General features: G+C 58.3%; 6 protein-coding genes across 6 annotated transcripts; 4 read left to right on the forward strand and 2 right to left on the reverse strand.

Annotated features, from left to right (window-relative positions):
• Positions 1 to 589: 589 nt before the first annotated feature.
• FA10DRAFT_269096 (isocitrate lyase and phosphorylmutase) lies at positions 590 to 2,420 on the forward strand. Its single transcript, XM_025522614.1, has 3 exons — positions 590 to 978; positions 1,048 to 2,206; positions 2,277 to 2,420. Exons 1-3 carry the CDS (start codon positions 627 to 629, stop codon positions 2,377 to 2,379), a joined length of 1,614 nt encoding a protein of 537 aa, XP_025375011.1. The 5' UTR covers positions 590 to 626; the 3' UTR covers positions 2,380 to 2,420.
• Positions 2,421 to 2,665: 245 nt separating this feature from the next.
• On the forward strand, positions 2,666 to 5,984 carry FA10DRAFT_303901 (hypothetical protein). The gene is made up of 2 exons (XM_025525297.1): positions 2,666 to 2,954; positions 3,057 to 5,984. The coding sequence occupies exons 1-2, from the start codon at positions 2,772 to 2,774 to the stop codon at positions 5,877 to 5,879; spliced, it is 3,006 nt and encodes a 1,001-aa protein (XP_025375012.1). The 5' UTR covers positions 2,666 to 2,771; the 3' UTR covers positions 5,880 to 5,984.
• Positions 5,953 to 8,165, reverse strand: FA10DRAFT_269098 (hypothetical protein). Its single transcript, XM_025522615.1, has one exon. The coding sequence runs from the start codon at positions 8,024 to 8,026 to the stop codon at positions 6,029 to 6,031; it is 1,998 nt and encodes a 665-aa protein (XP_025375013.1). The 5' UTR covers positions 8,027 to 8,165; the 3' UTR covers positions 5,953 to 6,028.
• A 139-nt stretch (positions 8,166 to 8,304) lies between these two features.
• Positions 8,305 to 8,734, forward strand: FA10DRAFT_176842 (hypothetical protein). The gene has a single exon (XM_025518275.1). The coding sequence runs from the start codon at positions 8,365 to 8,367 to the stop codon at positions 8,683 to 8,685; it is 321 nt and encodes a 106-aa protein (XP_025375014.1). The 5' UTR covers positions 8,305 to 8,364; the 3' UTR covers positions 8,686 to 8,734.
• A 750-nt stretch (positions 8,735 to 9,484) lies between these two features.
• FA10DRAFT_288525 (hypothetical protein) lies at positions 9,485 to 12,169 on the forward strand (the record flags this gene model as incomplete). The annotated part of the gene is made up of 1 exon (XM_025524210.1): positions 9,485 to 12,169. One exon carries the CDS (start codon positions 9,485 to 9,487, stop codon positions 12,167 to 12,169), a length of 2,685 nt encoding a protein of 894 aa, XP_025375015.1.
• Positions 12,170 to 12,379: 210 nt separating this feature from the next.
• On the reverse strand, positions 12,380 to 14,215 carry FA10DRAFT_269099 (FolC bifunctional protein). Its single transcript, XM_025522616.1, has 3 exons — positions 13,696 to 14,215; positions 13,299 to 13,631; positions 12,380 to 13,234 (listed from the first exon to the last, which is right to left on the reverse strand). The coding sequence occupies exons 1-3, from the start codon at positions 14,122 to 14,124 to the stop codon at positions 12,419 to 12,421; spliced, it is 1,578 nt and encodes a 525-aa protein (XP_025375016.1). The 5' UTR covers positions 14,125 to 14,215; the 3' UTR covers positions 12,380 to 12,418.
• Between the last annotated feature and the right edge of the window lie 111 nt (positions 14,216 to 14,326).

The raw sequence follows: 14,326 nt of genomic DNA on the forward strand, positions 1-14,326 counted from the left end.
GCCGGACGGCTTCGCTGAACGTGGCGTAGTTGGCAGATGTTAAGACGATACCAGGATTCTCCGAGGCTTCTCCGAGCAAGCAGTAGTAGAAGATAGACATGTACATGCAGCAATACCCATTCTTATCCACTTCGCCGCTGTGCATACTGTATGTTATGGTTTTGGGCAGGCATGTCCCAAGGCATCGCATCGAGTCATGCTTGCTAATGCCTGCTCAGCCCATTTCTTGTTCTTCTTGAGCTGAGTCACAAGCCCGCGCTCCACTGCCGTGACGAGGCAGCAGCGAACGGCGGCAGAGAGGAGCGAATCTATGGGTGAAAGGCGAGAAGGGTGATGCTGCAGTCATGGGATGCTTACATCCACGTGACCATTTACGGATCTACCGGGATCGGATTCAACGGCTTTGAGGCAATAGATCGATAATGATATATTAATTTTTGTATTGACAAGTAACAAAATTCGGTAGTGATCGTGGATGGAAGCCGGTGCACTCTTTCAAACGAGGGGGTGGGCTGCTGCACTCCACTCCAGCATATATAGCGCCTGCCTGGCACAAGCCGACTCTTTTCCTCTCCCTTTCTCATTGTCGCCCGAAAAAACCAAAAGGACAGAACAAAACAGCACAAATGGGTTACAACGTCGCCGAAGAGGAAAAGATCTTCCAGCAGGAGGTCCAGTCGGTCCAGCAGTGGTGGAAGGAGCCGCGATGGGCGCACACGAAGCGACCCTACACGGCCGAGCAGGTCGTCTCGAAGCGCGGCACCATCAAGCAAGTCTACCCTTCCAACGAGCAGGGCAAGAAGCTCTGGAAGCTGCTTGAGAACCGCTTCGCCGAGAAGACGCCCAGCCACACCTACGGCGCCCTCGACCCGGTCCAGGTGACGCAGATGGCAAAGTACCTCGAGACCGTCTACGTCTCCGGCTGGCAGTCGTCGTCGACGGCCAGCAGCACCAACGAGCCCGGTCCCGATCTTGCAGGTGAGTGTTGGTTGCTGCTGTTTTAGCTTGATAGGAGTGGTGCCTGACAGCCGTTGATCGACTCGGCAGACTACCCTTACAACACGGTGCCCAACAAGGTCGAGCACCTCTTCATGGCCCAGCTCTTCCACGACCGCAAGCAGCGCCAGGACCGCCTCTCGCTTTCGGCTGCGGACCGATCCAAGACGCCGTACATTGACTACCTGCGCCCTATTGTTGCCGACGCCGACACGGGCCACGGTGGTCTGACGGCCGTCATGAAGCTGACGAAGCTCTTCGTCGAAAAGGGTGCCGCCGGCATCCACATTGAGGACCAGGCCCCAGGCACAAAAAAGTGCGGCCACATGGCCGGCAAGGTCCTCGTGCCCATCTCGGAGCACATCAACCGTCTCGTCGCGATCCGTTACCAGTACGACATCATGGGTGTCGAGAACCTCGTCGTTGCGAGGACCGACTCGGAGGCGGCGACCCTGCTCACCTCCAACGTCGACGAGCGCGACCACCCCTTCATCCTCGGTTCGACCAACAAGTCACTTGATCCCCTCGTCGACCTCATGAACGAGGCTCAGCGCGAGGGCAAGGACGGTGCCGCGCTCCAGGCGATTGAGGACGATTGGACCAAAAAGGCTGGCCTCAAGCTCTTCTCCCACGCTGTGGCCGACCACCTGAAGGCAAAGGGCAAGAACGCCGACGCGTTCCTCAAGGAGAGCAACGGATTGAGCAACCGCAAGGCGCGAGAGGTGGCAAAGAGGCACGGCGTCGACGAGGCCAGCGGCTTCTACTGGGACTGGGACGCTCCCAGGACCCGCGAGGGCTTCTACCAGTACCAGGGCGGCACGCAGTGCGCCGTCAACCGCGCCATTGCCTTTGCCCCGCACTCGGACCTCATCTGGATGGAGACCAAGTCGCCCATCCTGGACCAGGCAAAGGAGTTTGCCGAGGGTGTCCACAAGGTGTGGCCCCAACAGTGGCTGGCTTACAACCTCTCGCCTTCCTTCAACTGGGACGCCGCCAAGCTCTCGACGGAGCAGATGAAGAGCTACGTATGGGACCTGGGCAAGCTCGGCTTCGTCTGGCAGTTCATCACCCTTGCCGGCTTGCACTCCAATGCTTACATCAGCGACCTGTTTGCAAAGGGCTTTGCAAAGGAGGGCATGAAGGCCTACGTCGAGGAAGTACAGCGAAAGGAGCGGGCCATTGGCTGCGATGTCCTGACGCACCAAAAATGGTAAGTGATCGAGACTTGGCGTCTTTCTGAGCAATGTATGCGAGACTGACAAACTATTCTCTCCCCACAGGTCGGGCGCAAACTACGTCGACACCCTCATGACCGACGTCCAGGGTGGTATCAGCTCGACGGCGGCCATGGGCAAGGGTGTGACCGAGAGCCAGTTCAAGTAAAGCACTCAGCAGTAGTAACAATCGCCGTAGTAGTCACGGATGTAGTAAATCTAGGACCTAGAATCGCATTTATTTCTCTCCAGCACTGTGTTGCCTTCACCTTGCGCTATTGTTCATCTCTTCGGCTACTGGCTGCTGAATGCTGCTTCATCGGCCCAGGGTGCTGCGAGAAGCTGCGATCGATGCATCGGGGAGTGGGCGACGACGGACGCGCGGGGAAATGCCACGTGGAATTTTAAGCTTTCTATAGACGGCCCACTAGGCAGCTAAACCTCGCCTTCCATTAGGTAGAAGTAGAGTGCGTGCACCTTTCAAGCGAACGCTGCTAGCTCCCAGGAGCGCGCTCGAGAACCCACACTACGTCGACGAAAGAGAGAGCGAGAGAGCGAGAGATGACGGAGGCGGCAGCAGCGGTGCCGACAGTGGTGGAGCTGTTCAGCACATCGATTCTAAGCAACCACAAGGTCCGGCACCGGCACGAGCGTTTCGTGTCCGTGCTCCAGATCAAAAAGGTCCCCTTCATCTACCACGACCTCGCCTCAGACGAAGCAGCCAAGAGCCGATGGCGGCGAAAGGTGCGTTTCTCACAGATGCCTATGAAAGGAAGGGTGGACCCAGGGGTGTTTTCCAGACAAGAATGCCGGCGATAGAGGAGCTAACAAAGGTACGGCATACAGGCAAAGGACCCACAGATCCCCGGCGTGCTCGTCCACAATGAATGGAGGGGCACCTTTGAGGAGTTCGAAGAGGCCGTCGAATTTGGTGAGCTCGACCTCTTTCTAAATATCGATGTCGAACGTGCCAAGAGGGAGGCTGCTTCGGGACTGGCTGTAGGGCCGGCCGTGGCCGATGGGAAGAAGGAGGAAGAGAAGCAGACGGAAGGGTCGGCAGTGACACGGGCCCCTAGGGATGAGAGTATTCGGAAGACATCGACGACGACGACAAGCACTCCTGTGCAAGGAGCGCCTAGGCTGGCTGGCCCAATCGCGCCCAGCGCAGGGGCAGCAGGTCCCTCGATTCCGCTCGCGCCGGCTGGCTCGGGAGAGAGGAAGGAGGCCGATGCTGAGCGTTTCTTGGCCAGCCTCGGCATCGACGACCTGGATCTGACCGAAGAGGAGATCAGTGAGATCCTCGAAGCTGGCAAGGAGAACAACAGCGACATCTCCAAGCCCACCGAGGAATCGAGTCAGGAGAAGGCCGCCGAGGAAAAGTCGCAAAAGTATCCTGGTACGCTAGGCCTGGGAAACTCAAAGGGTGGTCCGGTGGTGCCGAGAACGTACATCCCCTCTGCAGAGGCCGGTACTAAACCTCTCCGACTGGCAAAGATGGGCGGTGGCGGTGGCGGTGACAGGCGCGCGCCCTCGGTCACCTCGCCCAGGCAGAGGATCGAGTCTGAAGGGAGCAAGGGCTCGCCGGTCCATGCCAGGTACAATCCGGCCTCGACGTCGTCCAAGGCGCTGGCAGCCGAGGCACAGGCTTCGGTGACCTCCAGGGCCTTTTCGTCGCAGAGGCTCAGGGAAGCTGTCTCGAGGGGCGATGACCTCAAGGCAGCCATGTCGACGACGAGGACTGCGTCTGGCACCGACGCAAAGGAGACAGTCGTCGGACGAGAGGATCTCGACTCACTCATGGCCAGTCTTGGCCTGGGAGACAACATTAAGATGACCGACGAAGAGGCAGAGGCCTTTTTGCTCGACGGCACCGTGCCCCTGGGCTTGGGAACCGGGGGCGACCGGCTCATGAGGGCCGGTAGCGTGGCAGACAAGGCCCGGAGCGAAGCGGCGGCGCGAGACGTCGCCAGGAGAGCAAAGGAGAAGGGCTATGGCAGCCAGAGGCAGAGCCGTGCCTCGCTGATATCACTCGATGTCGAGGATACATCACCGGGAGAGCAGAACGAGGCGACAGGAGACAGCTCCATCGTTGTCAAGGAAGAGGAGGAAGCGGAGGAAGCGGAGAAAGCGGAGGAGGAGCCGCCGCTGCAGAAAGAAGTAGCCAAGGTGACGGCAGAGGACAAGGAGGAAGAAGGAGGAGGTCCGAAAGGGACGATGAGGGAGGATGATACGAAAGCGAAGGAAGAGGAGGAAGAGCGTTTGAGGCTCGAGGCGGAGGCCAAGGCGGTCCAGGCTAAAGCTAAGGAAGAGGAGGAAGAGCGTTTGAGGCTCGAGGCGGAGGCCAAGGCGGTCCAGGCTAAAGCTAAGGAAGAGGAAGAGGAGGCGGAGATAGCTAGAATGACGAAGAAGAAGGAGGACGAGGAGGATGCAGCAAGGAAGAGGAAGGAGGAGGAGGAAGCTAGAGTGAGGAAGGAGAAGGAGGAAGAGGAAGAGGCCGCCAGAAAAGTGCAAGATGAAAAGGCCAAGAGAGAAGCCGAGGAAAAGGCGAGGAGAGAAGCTGAGGAAAAGGCCAAGAAAGCGGAAGAGGAAGAGGAAGGAAGGAGGGAAAGAGAAGAGAAGGAGCAAAGGGCAAGGCAGCGAGAGGAAGAGGAGAAGAGACAGGCAAGGGAAGAAGAGTCGACACCCCGTGCAGCGCTTGTATCGCTTCCTACTGTCGACGAGTCGACTGAGCAGCCGAGCACAGCAGGTGCTTCTGACAGAGAAAGCGCCGTGCTAGCCTCGACGGCGAGCGAAGCATCCGCTAAGCCCGCGACAGCCACCGCTGACGCCAATGTACGAAGGTCTATCGCCTCTTCCTCCTCTGCCTCGTCGCGCTCCTCGTCCTCTGTTGCCTCTCCTGCTGTTCCCCCTCCACTCGACATGGAGGCCGCGGCTGCCATCAAGCCCGTCGCTGCAAGCGCCATTGGAGAGGAAGGATCAGGAGACGAGCACGACAGCAAGGACGCTTCCCTCTCGCCATCAGCATCGTCTGTCAGGTCCCCGCCGCGATCCCCCGGCAACGCCCTGCAGCGACAGCAACCGTCTTCTGCGAAGCTGTCACCGCAAACCAGCCGGTCGTCGTCGGCGAGCAACAATCTTCGCCACCAGACGTCCTTTGGCGAGCGTAGTCCTGCAGAGGGGAGAAGGAGAGCAATGGACGTGCCCCGCAGGCAGGCGTCCAATGGATCGATGGGCCAGTCCCCCTCTCCACATGCGCGAGCCGGAGAAAGCAGTTTCGACCATGGCAACGGTCCTGCATCGCTCATGTCGCCGTCCAGCTCCTCGGACCGCATGTCACAGTCGTCGCCGGTCAAGTCGCCAAATGCCAAGAAAAAGTTTTCGATTCCCAAGCCCTTCTCGTCGCAAAGGAACAAGGACAAGGACAAGGACAAGGACAAGACTGGACCTTCTTCGCCGAGCTCGTCTGGCGCCATTCCGTCGGCTCGGAGCGAAAAGACGCTGAGCATGATTTTGCGAGAGGCAGACGAGGCCATGAGGGAGCTCGATGAGGGTGGACCGGGAGACGACGACGACGACTATGCGGATCTGCTGCGTGGTGGCGACGGCGACGATTTCTCAGTCAACGAATTTGCGCTCGACGACGACGACGAGGACGCTGAGGCGAAGTGAGCTGAAAGTCCTTCACTCCAGCTTTTCTAGTCCCTTCTTTGGTGGCATTATTTGGACTCAATAGCAATCATTTGGATGCTCGTGGAATTGAGAGATGATATGTGCATTGAAGTCAACAAGTTTGGGTATGATTGTGTAAGAAGATGGGATCAGATGCCGTCGGGCTCATCACTTGGCTGTCGGTCTGTATCGGACTGTCTTTTAGAGAAAGGAGTGCTGTTCATAGCCGCCTGTCTCCTTCCAGACGACGAAGAAGCCGAAGAGGAAGACTTGGGTCCCTCCCTGCGTCTATTCTTGTCCCTGTAGGAGGGCTTTTGAGCCATGAAACCTGTTTCGTCCTGCATCTCACCCGGCGCGGACGACGGAGGGGCAAAGTCGTCGAATCCTCCAGCCGCTGCATCGGCCGCTGCTTCGTCCACGACCATGTCACTTTTCGGCAATGCTTCGTGAACGCCTGCGAGGGGACTTGTAATCGTTGGCGATCTGCCATTGGCTACGCCGCGAGCCGAGGCAGGGCCCTCTCTCGCCGCAGCCGATGACGAACCTGTGCTTCTTGATGCAGTCCGCTCGTGCCGTCGAGGCTTGTCCCGGTACGACATTCTAGTACCGCTGTTGCTGTTGCTACCACTGCCTGCACTGCTGGGAAGCTCTGGCGAAGGCAGGACGGGATTCAGCCTCTGCTGATCTTGCCGGTGTCTCGTGTACCGGCTGCTACTGCCAGCATTGGACCCGCTCCTCCGTGACCCAGAGCCGTCGTGGCTTCGACTTGCTTGCGATTGGCTGTAGCTTCCCCCACGCTCCCGGTCCTTGTTGTTGCGGCGTCTTGCCTTTTTGCCAAACGCCAGCCCAGCAATGTCGGCCTCATCTTCGTCCTCGTCCTCGTCCTCGTTCTCTTCTTCATCAGCAATGGCCATCTCTTCACTCTGCTGCTGCTGCTGCTGCTGCTGCTGCTGTTGGTGGTCATAAGGTAGGAATTGGTGTGGGGAAAGGAGGTCGTGGGACGGTTGGGGAGATGAGGTTGACGGCTGGTCATGGTAGTAGTAGTGATGGTGGATCACTTCCTGCTGCTCCTGTGGCGACGGACCTTCGTTGTAGAAGCCATAGCCCTCGGGACCGCGAGCGAGACCGTACTGCTGTTCTTGCTCCTGCGACCACTCTCCGCTTTCGGGCTGGTAATGCTGGTATTCGCCGTGATAGTCGTCAGCAATCGAAGCCGCTGCCGCTGCGTCGTCTTCGGGCGCGCCCTCTTCTGCAAAGTCGAAGCCTCCGGCGGCAGCCTCTGCCTCTGCCTCTGTCAGCTTCCTGCTCTGCCGGGCAGCCTCCGCCTCTGTCTTGATCCGGGCCAGGCCTTCCTTGACGGCTTTCCTCTCTGCCCTTCGACGAGCCTTGGCGATAGCCGCCTCCTCCTGCGCGGCCAGGGCTTCCTCCTCTTCTTTCATTCGAGCTGCTTGCTCTTCTTGCGCCACTCTATATGCGGCTGCCTCCTCTTCGAGTTGCGCCTTTCTCTTGGCTGCCTCTGCCGCTGCCTTCTCGTGCTCCACTTTGATTCTTTGGGCTTCCTCTTCTTCAAGCCGAGCCTGCTCCTGCTTGGAAAGCTCTTCCTCGTCGCCTTTCCCGCCCTCCTCCCTCTCCTCCCCCTCTTGCTCCCTCGAATGGCTCAGCTCAGCAATGGCGTCGTCGTTGAGCATGCCTGCATCCTCGTCGCCACTTTCGGCTACCGCTTGCCCCTCGCTGTCGCCAACGCTGCTGCTGCTCGCGTCGACGCTGTCGATACTCCTCTCCCTCTCGTGATGGTGTGGTGGGTGGCGTCGGCCTTCTCGACCGAGTTGCTGCTGTTGCCCCTGATCAATCTGGCCTTTGGGACGCCCAAAGAGGCCACACGCCATGATTGCTTGGCCATCCCGGACCAAACCCCAACGTTGGGCGACCGAGGTGCCCCTGAGCCTTGCCCTTGCAGCACCTCGCCGTCGGCTGCGATCGGCAATATTGCTCAAGAGCGAGATGGCGTCCGAGTCGTCATACGACGGTGCCTCGTCGCGCAGCAGGCCCTGTCGTTGCTCGTCGTCGAGGGCAGACGAACGAGTGCCAAAGCATGAGCCTACGACGGACCCGAAGCATTCTCGCACTGACTCGCTGACGCTCGACATCCTCAAGTCTGCTGCTGCTGCTGCTGCTGCTGCTGCTGTGAAGAAAAGGGCGATCGAAGAGGCAAAGGCCGTGTGTATGCGAGTGTGTATGCTGTGAAGGGCGAGTCGGCCGTCAGAGGAGCGAGGGCAGAGGCCGTCGTGTCAACGTGAAACCGGATCTAAAAAAAAAAAAAACATCAACACCAAAAGCAGCGAGCCCGTCCGTACCCCACGCGTCGCCTTCTCGCCTTTCTTTTTGGGCTTTAATTGCCGGTTGCCCGGTGGTGCTCTGCGCGGCTCCCATTCCAGTCACGTTGAGAAAACTGATGATGGTGAGAATCGAATAAAGGAGCAACTTGATGCTCAAGCTTGCAGAGACTGCACGTGTGAGAGGACGCTGTTGGAGGTTCATGGCGAGCAATCACCTCCGTCTACGCCAACCACGGACCTTCGTGGGTCGGGCTCTCTCACGGTCACGCCCCGCCGCCGCACCAGCCGCCGCCGCCGCCGCCTCTTTCCCTTTTCACGGTAAACTCCTTGTTTTGCCTCGCCGATTGCGACGCACGCGCACGCGCACGCACCTGCGAAAAAGTGGCAGTAGCAGAGCAGCAGCATCAGCAGCAGCAGCAGCAGCAGCAGCAGCAGCAGCACAGGCAACAGTAGCGCGAGCGATTGTGTGAACAGCAGCATGGGGGCTAGAAAAGTCGCAAGAGAGAGGCATTCGGACCGATCGAAGCCACGTAGGCCGGCCTTACCTGCTGCTCTCGATCGTCCTCGGGAATCTTCCTTGTCGTCCTCGTACCTTTTAGACTAAAGCGATGGCAAAGGTCCTCATCAACAGCCCTGCCTCGATGCAAATTTTTCTAGGGCAGCGCGGGCCGCGGTAGGGGAAGAGGCTCGAGCCTTCATGTACCGCGCGCCGCTCAGGGAACAATACACACCGCCTCCCCCCTTGTGCCTCTCTCTCTCTCTCTCTCTCTCGTGTTTCTTTCCCCCCACGCCCTCGCCCTCACTCCCTCCATCCGTTCCTCCCCACCCTGGCTTTCTGGCTTGGCTTCTTGCTCTCTTTTTGTATTTCCTTTCTCTGACAGACGTCCGTCTCGCGTCGCTCGCCCCGATCTTTCTCCGAGTAGAGCGGCCTGCAAAATCTTCTCTTCGGGCGAGAGTAGCCACCTATCGGAACACACGGCCAACAGAGACGGAGGGAGCGGCGGGCCTTTTCGCAGTTCTCCTCCTCCTCCCTTTTCCCCCTCGCTGGGCCCTCACCTTCAGTGTCCTCTTTTCCCTCCGTTTTCTTCATCTTCTTCCCTCACACTCACACAATTTCATACCACACTCACTCACTCACTCAGACACACTTTCTCTCGGTCCCTGGCATTTATTGTAGAGAAGAAGGTGGAAAAACGAGGAGCGTTTGGCCGCACGAGCTCTTGACGGCAACGCAGACCTTTCGTCTGCCCCAGCAGCTAGCGTTTCGCCATGTCGTCGTCGCTATCGCCGTCGCAATCGCCTCCTCCGTCATCCTCGCCATCACCATCAACTTCCCCAGCGTCATCAATGCCCGATCGGACTTCAACGTCGTCGTCAGCGCCTTCAAACCTGCTGCCACCACCTTTTTTGGCGCCCTTGTCGCCGCCTTCAGAGGTTACCTCACAGCAGCCTCAGCAGCCGCCGTCGGGGTCCAGGCATCAGAATGCTGGTCTGATTTTGGGTGCAGTCAGCTGCGTCGTAGCCCTCGTCTTCCTCATCGCATGGAGCTTGTGGATCTTCTGGCGACGGCATCAGAAGCGTACCCAGTTGCAGGTCGACGCCCAAGCGCAGCGCAGTCGCCGTCATCGTCGCCGTAGTCGAGCGCTTGAAACTGTCTTGTTTCATCGGTCTTCCAGTAGTCAGCACCAGCAGCAGCACCAGCGGCAGCAGCAACAGAAAGGAGCTGCTCACCACAGGCATCGTCACCAGCAGCAGCAGCAGCAGCAACAGCAGCCTACGCTCCTGCCACAAGCAACAACGTTGTATCCGTTGCCCTCATGCGCAAGGCCTTTGAGCCATCACGGAAGCACCAACGGTTGCCCATGCCATGGACGGGGGGGAAGCGTAACTGTCGCCATTGGCCCCGGCAGTATCGGTCCAAGCCACGAAGGGTACCAATCGCCTGATGCCTCGTGTCCATACCACCTCTCGCCCACGTCCCCTCCCCGTTGTCCGCTTTCCCCGGATGCTGCCACGCCTCCGTCGCCAAAGGGTAGTGCCAGCAGAGCTTCGCTGGGAACAACTTCGGGAACGTCGAGGATGTCATATGGCAGCCACTGGTCAGAGTATCATCAACAGGCTCAGCAACAACTCCTTTTCCATCAACAGCAGCAGCAGCAGCAGCAGCACCAACAGCACCAACAGCACCAACAGCACCAACAGCACCAACAGCAGCATCACTATCAGTTGCCGCAGCCCCAGCAGCACGGTACCACAATAACACCTCCTGCTTCGACAAAGCACGCTGAAGCACAACAATGGCTGGCCGAGGTCACCACCGTCGAGACTCGCAGGCAATGGCGCCCAGACACAGCGCCAGAGCGATCAATGACACCTGCACAGTGGCGCACGGAGCACGCCTCGCCACCGACTCCGCCTGCTGGAATCATCCAGCCGCGTGCGCCATCCTCAGCTTCACCACGAGCGAGCCAGTCATTGCCGTCCATACCCAGACTGAGCACCCAGGAAGAAAAGCAGGAGGAGAGGGAAGACAGCAAAAAGCAGCAGCAACATCGTCTTCCCAGCAAGGCTGCTTCATCATCGCGACTTCGTGATCAGGACCGCATTGCAAGGACTTCGACGCTGATGAAACCTACCAGCGAAGCCGTCGATATCTCAACCGTCACCTTTGGCACGGTCCAGGAGAGCGAGATGTGGCTCGCCGGCTCGAGTTCATCTTGTGGCGACTGTGCCAGCCAGCTCTCTGAAGTCGAGGAGGAGGACGAAGAGCATCAAACACCTGTTCGTCCCCGGCCTCTGGACGAAGGGGATGCCTGGCCTCCTTTCAACGGGGCGATGGAGTATAAAGCGCCGCCACCCAGGCCTCCTGTGGAAGCAGAGCAGGACCAATATCAGCACCAGCAACACAGAGAGCACCAACAAGAGCAAACGCACCAGCAAGAGCGTGAGCACCAGGACGTGCAGGGCTGCTACGATAAGTATGGGCATGGAGGAGCGATGAATGGTGGGGCGGCAGCCATACAGCCAGGCTCGAACTCTTCTTCTCGACAGTCCCTCAGGATGTCTTGCCACCCCTCTGGAGCTTCAGCTGCGCCCTTTGTCCAGCAGCAGCAAGTTCGGAGCCCTACACTCCCTGGCTACATTGACTCTTGCCAAGGCTGCTACCCCCCTCCAGTCGCGTATCAACAATCTTCCTTCTCATCAAACACCGACGCTGGTCATCGTGAACTGCAAGAATACCATGAGGAATGCCATCAAAGAAGCGCTGTCGAGAGGCACCAAGAGCATGGCTTCTACTCCATCGCATCCTCATCAAATGGAAGCATCACAAGCCAGCTCGTTCCATTTCAGGGTCAGGGTCAAAACGCAGCCGACCACCAAGCATCACTGCATCGGCCTATCTATCCCCAGCAACAGCTGTACAATCTCCAGGACGTAGCAGCCTCGTCTAACAGCACATCTTCGTTCATTACGCCTGTCGCCCGACCTTCAGTCTCGAACCCTGAGCTTTTCTTGAGCGGTAATGTTGAGCTTGGTGCCAGCATCAGCACCGGTAGTCAGTCCGGGCCTGGCTCCATTCCTGGTCCTCGTCCCGGCTCTGGCTCTGGCCCTGGCTCTGGCCCTGGATCTAGCTCGCCTCGCACAAGAAAACTTTTGCGCAAATATCGAAGGAGAAGCAAGACAACGCACAGCGAAGAAATGGGAGCAGGAAGAGCATCGGTCGAGAGGGCGTCTTTTGTCGTCGAGACAAGGCACAATACCTCGCCATTCAGTGCGCGGACAACTGGCCTGGGCAACAGCATTGGATCGCCCAGTCGTCCAGGACCTGATGGCACCATCGGTCGGGGGAATCCCGGCTTTATCGTCGAGTCTCGACTGAGGGGTTCGAGGCCGACGACGTCTTCAACCGTTGGATCAAACGCTCCGTCATTCTATTCGCACTCACAGGCTTAAAGATGCTGCGAAGCTGGATATTTGGGGGCCAGGCGGGCAGAACAACGATTTTGATGTACAGTACAGTACTTTTGGCTTCTTTGAGGATCACGGCACACCTTCCCTTTCACCTTTGTCATCAAGTCAGATCTCCCTCACCTCTTTGTCTCTGGCGGTCAGAAACAACAGTCTTTTTCACAAAGCGTGGCACGATGCGCACCCTGGAATGCGAGCTTTGGCTACTTCTATTCTATTTTCATTCATGAGTGGCTAGGAGCCTTCGTCCTTGGAGCAGAGATTGTCGTCCAGCTCGCCCATTGCAACGAGGTGGCTCATGACACCGCCGACGAGATGAAGGCTGCCCGTGACGAGCGCTTCAGACCCTTGTCCCTTTTCCATGACGAGATGGACTGCATCCTCAATTGTCGGCATAACGTACACGCTGGTCGCAGACGAGGGGTAGAGGGCTTTCCACGCGCTTGCCAGTGCATTCTGAGCATCGAGATTCGGCTGCGTACCGTCGAGGACTGAGGTGAGGTCCGAGGAGGAGCCGGTGCGACCGGTCGTGTTTGTGCAAAAGATGATGTTGTCAAAGTAATCGCCCTGCGCCTCGCCGCCCGAAGACGACGACGATGATGAGAAAAGACCACCGACCATGCCTCTGAGAAGCTCCTCGCTGTTGCGGCCGTGCGTGGTATTGAAGATGAGGGTACGGCTGGTGCTTGATGACCGGGAGCCAAACCACTTTGCGCAGCCCTCGAGCGACTCCTTTGTATGCGCTCCATCCAGGTACCACACCGGACCGGCGCCGCCCTTTGTCCTGACGATCTGACAGCGTCCTGGCCAGCGAGCACTGGCCAACCCTATCCTCTCTGATTCTGTAAGATTGTTTGCCCTGACTTCATCCCTCGACAAGAGAGGTGATGAGGGCGAGAAGACTTCAGTGCCCGGCTCAGATTCGAGAAAAACTCGGGAGAGGAAGACAGCCAACTGCGCGTTGGACGTTTGGTGGTCGCCGTCTATCCCGAGCTGGACACCTTTCAGCGTGTCTGCGTCGGAATGGGAAAGGAAGCGGAAGGAGGATGCCTGCGCAAGGCGAGCGTCAGTTTGAAAATGACACGTTCAAAGAGAAAGAGCCTCCTTTACGCACTCCCACTTTCTGCGCTTCCCTCTCGATGACAGACCGTGCGGATTGCGAATCCTGCCATACGCTTGCCGCCGGTACGCCCTTCTTAAAGATACCTGCTTTTTGTGCAGCAATCTCTTCGAGAGTGTTGCCCAGGATTGCCGTGTGATCCAGTCCCAGGGTTGTGATGCCTGTGACGGTGGGCTTGGGGACAATGTTGGTTGAGTCGTACCTGCCTCCGATACCCACTTCGAGAATGGCGCAGCGCACATTGTGTGTGAGAAAGATGTGAAAGGCGAGCAGGGTGAGAAACTTGAAGTAGGCGGGCCGCAGCGGGGTGTGCTCTGGATTCGCGATCTGCATCGGGTCCAAGTTAGCGAAGAGGGGGAATGGAGACGCTCGACGACGGCAATGTACGCACCGTCGTGTTGGCACCTAGCCTGTCCCAGACGTCCCAGAATGATTCTGAAAAGACCCTTTCCGAGACAGGCTTGCCACCTAGCCGGATCCTCTCGCGAACCTTGACCATGTGCGGAGATGTGTAGAGGCCAATGAGCGGCGGCGGCGCTCCTATTCCGTTCGTCGAGCTCGAGGGCGAAGATCGCAGCAGGGCGTCGACAAATGCAGCTGTGGAACCCTTGCCCTTTGTTCCAGTGATGTGCACGACGTTGAGCCTGTTGAGATCCGTCTGCTTCCATCCAATCCTCTCGAGGTACTCGACCATCTCGGGCAGCGCCAGGTGGTCGAACTTGCCTGAGTTTCGACGCGTCCGCTCCACCGCCTCGGCGTTGCTCTGCAGTGAGTTGAGCGCCATGATCGCTCCCGCATACGTTCGGTCCGCCATGACCATTGCCGGTGTCCCTGTTCTTGCTAGCAGCCGGGGCAGCGACCCAAGCATGGAAAGGAATCAGCTGGCTAACGTTCAGTCGTTGGGCTTCCCTCTATCCTTATTTCTCGACGTTTTTTAAGGCTCGATCGAGCGTCTTTCGGCTGCTCGTCTTTCGGCCGATGCGTCATGTGTTTCCCCTGTGGAGAAAATCAACAAATGTGCC

This window comes from Acaromyces ingoldii, assembly GCF_003144295.1.
Source record: "Acaromyces ingoldii strain MCA 4198 unplaced genomic scaffold FA10scaffold_6, whole genome shotgun sequence".
NCBI classification, from domain to species: domain Eukaryota; kingdom Fungi; phylum Basidiomycota; class Exobasidiomycetes; order Exobasidiales; family Cryptobasidiaceae; genus Acaromyces; species Acaromyces ingoldii.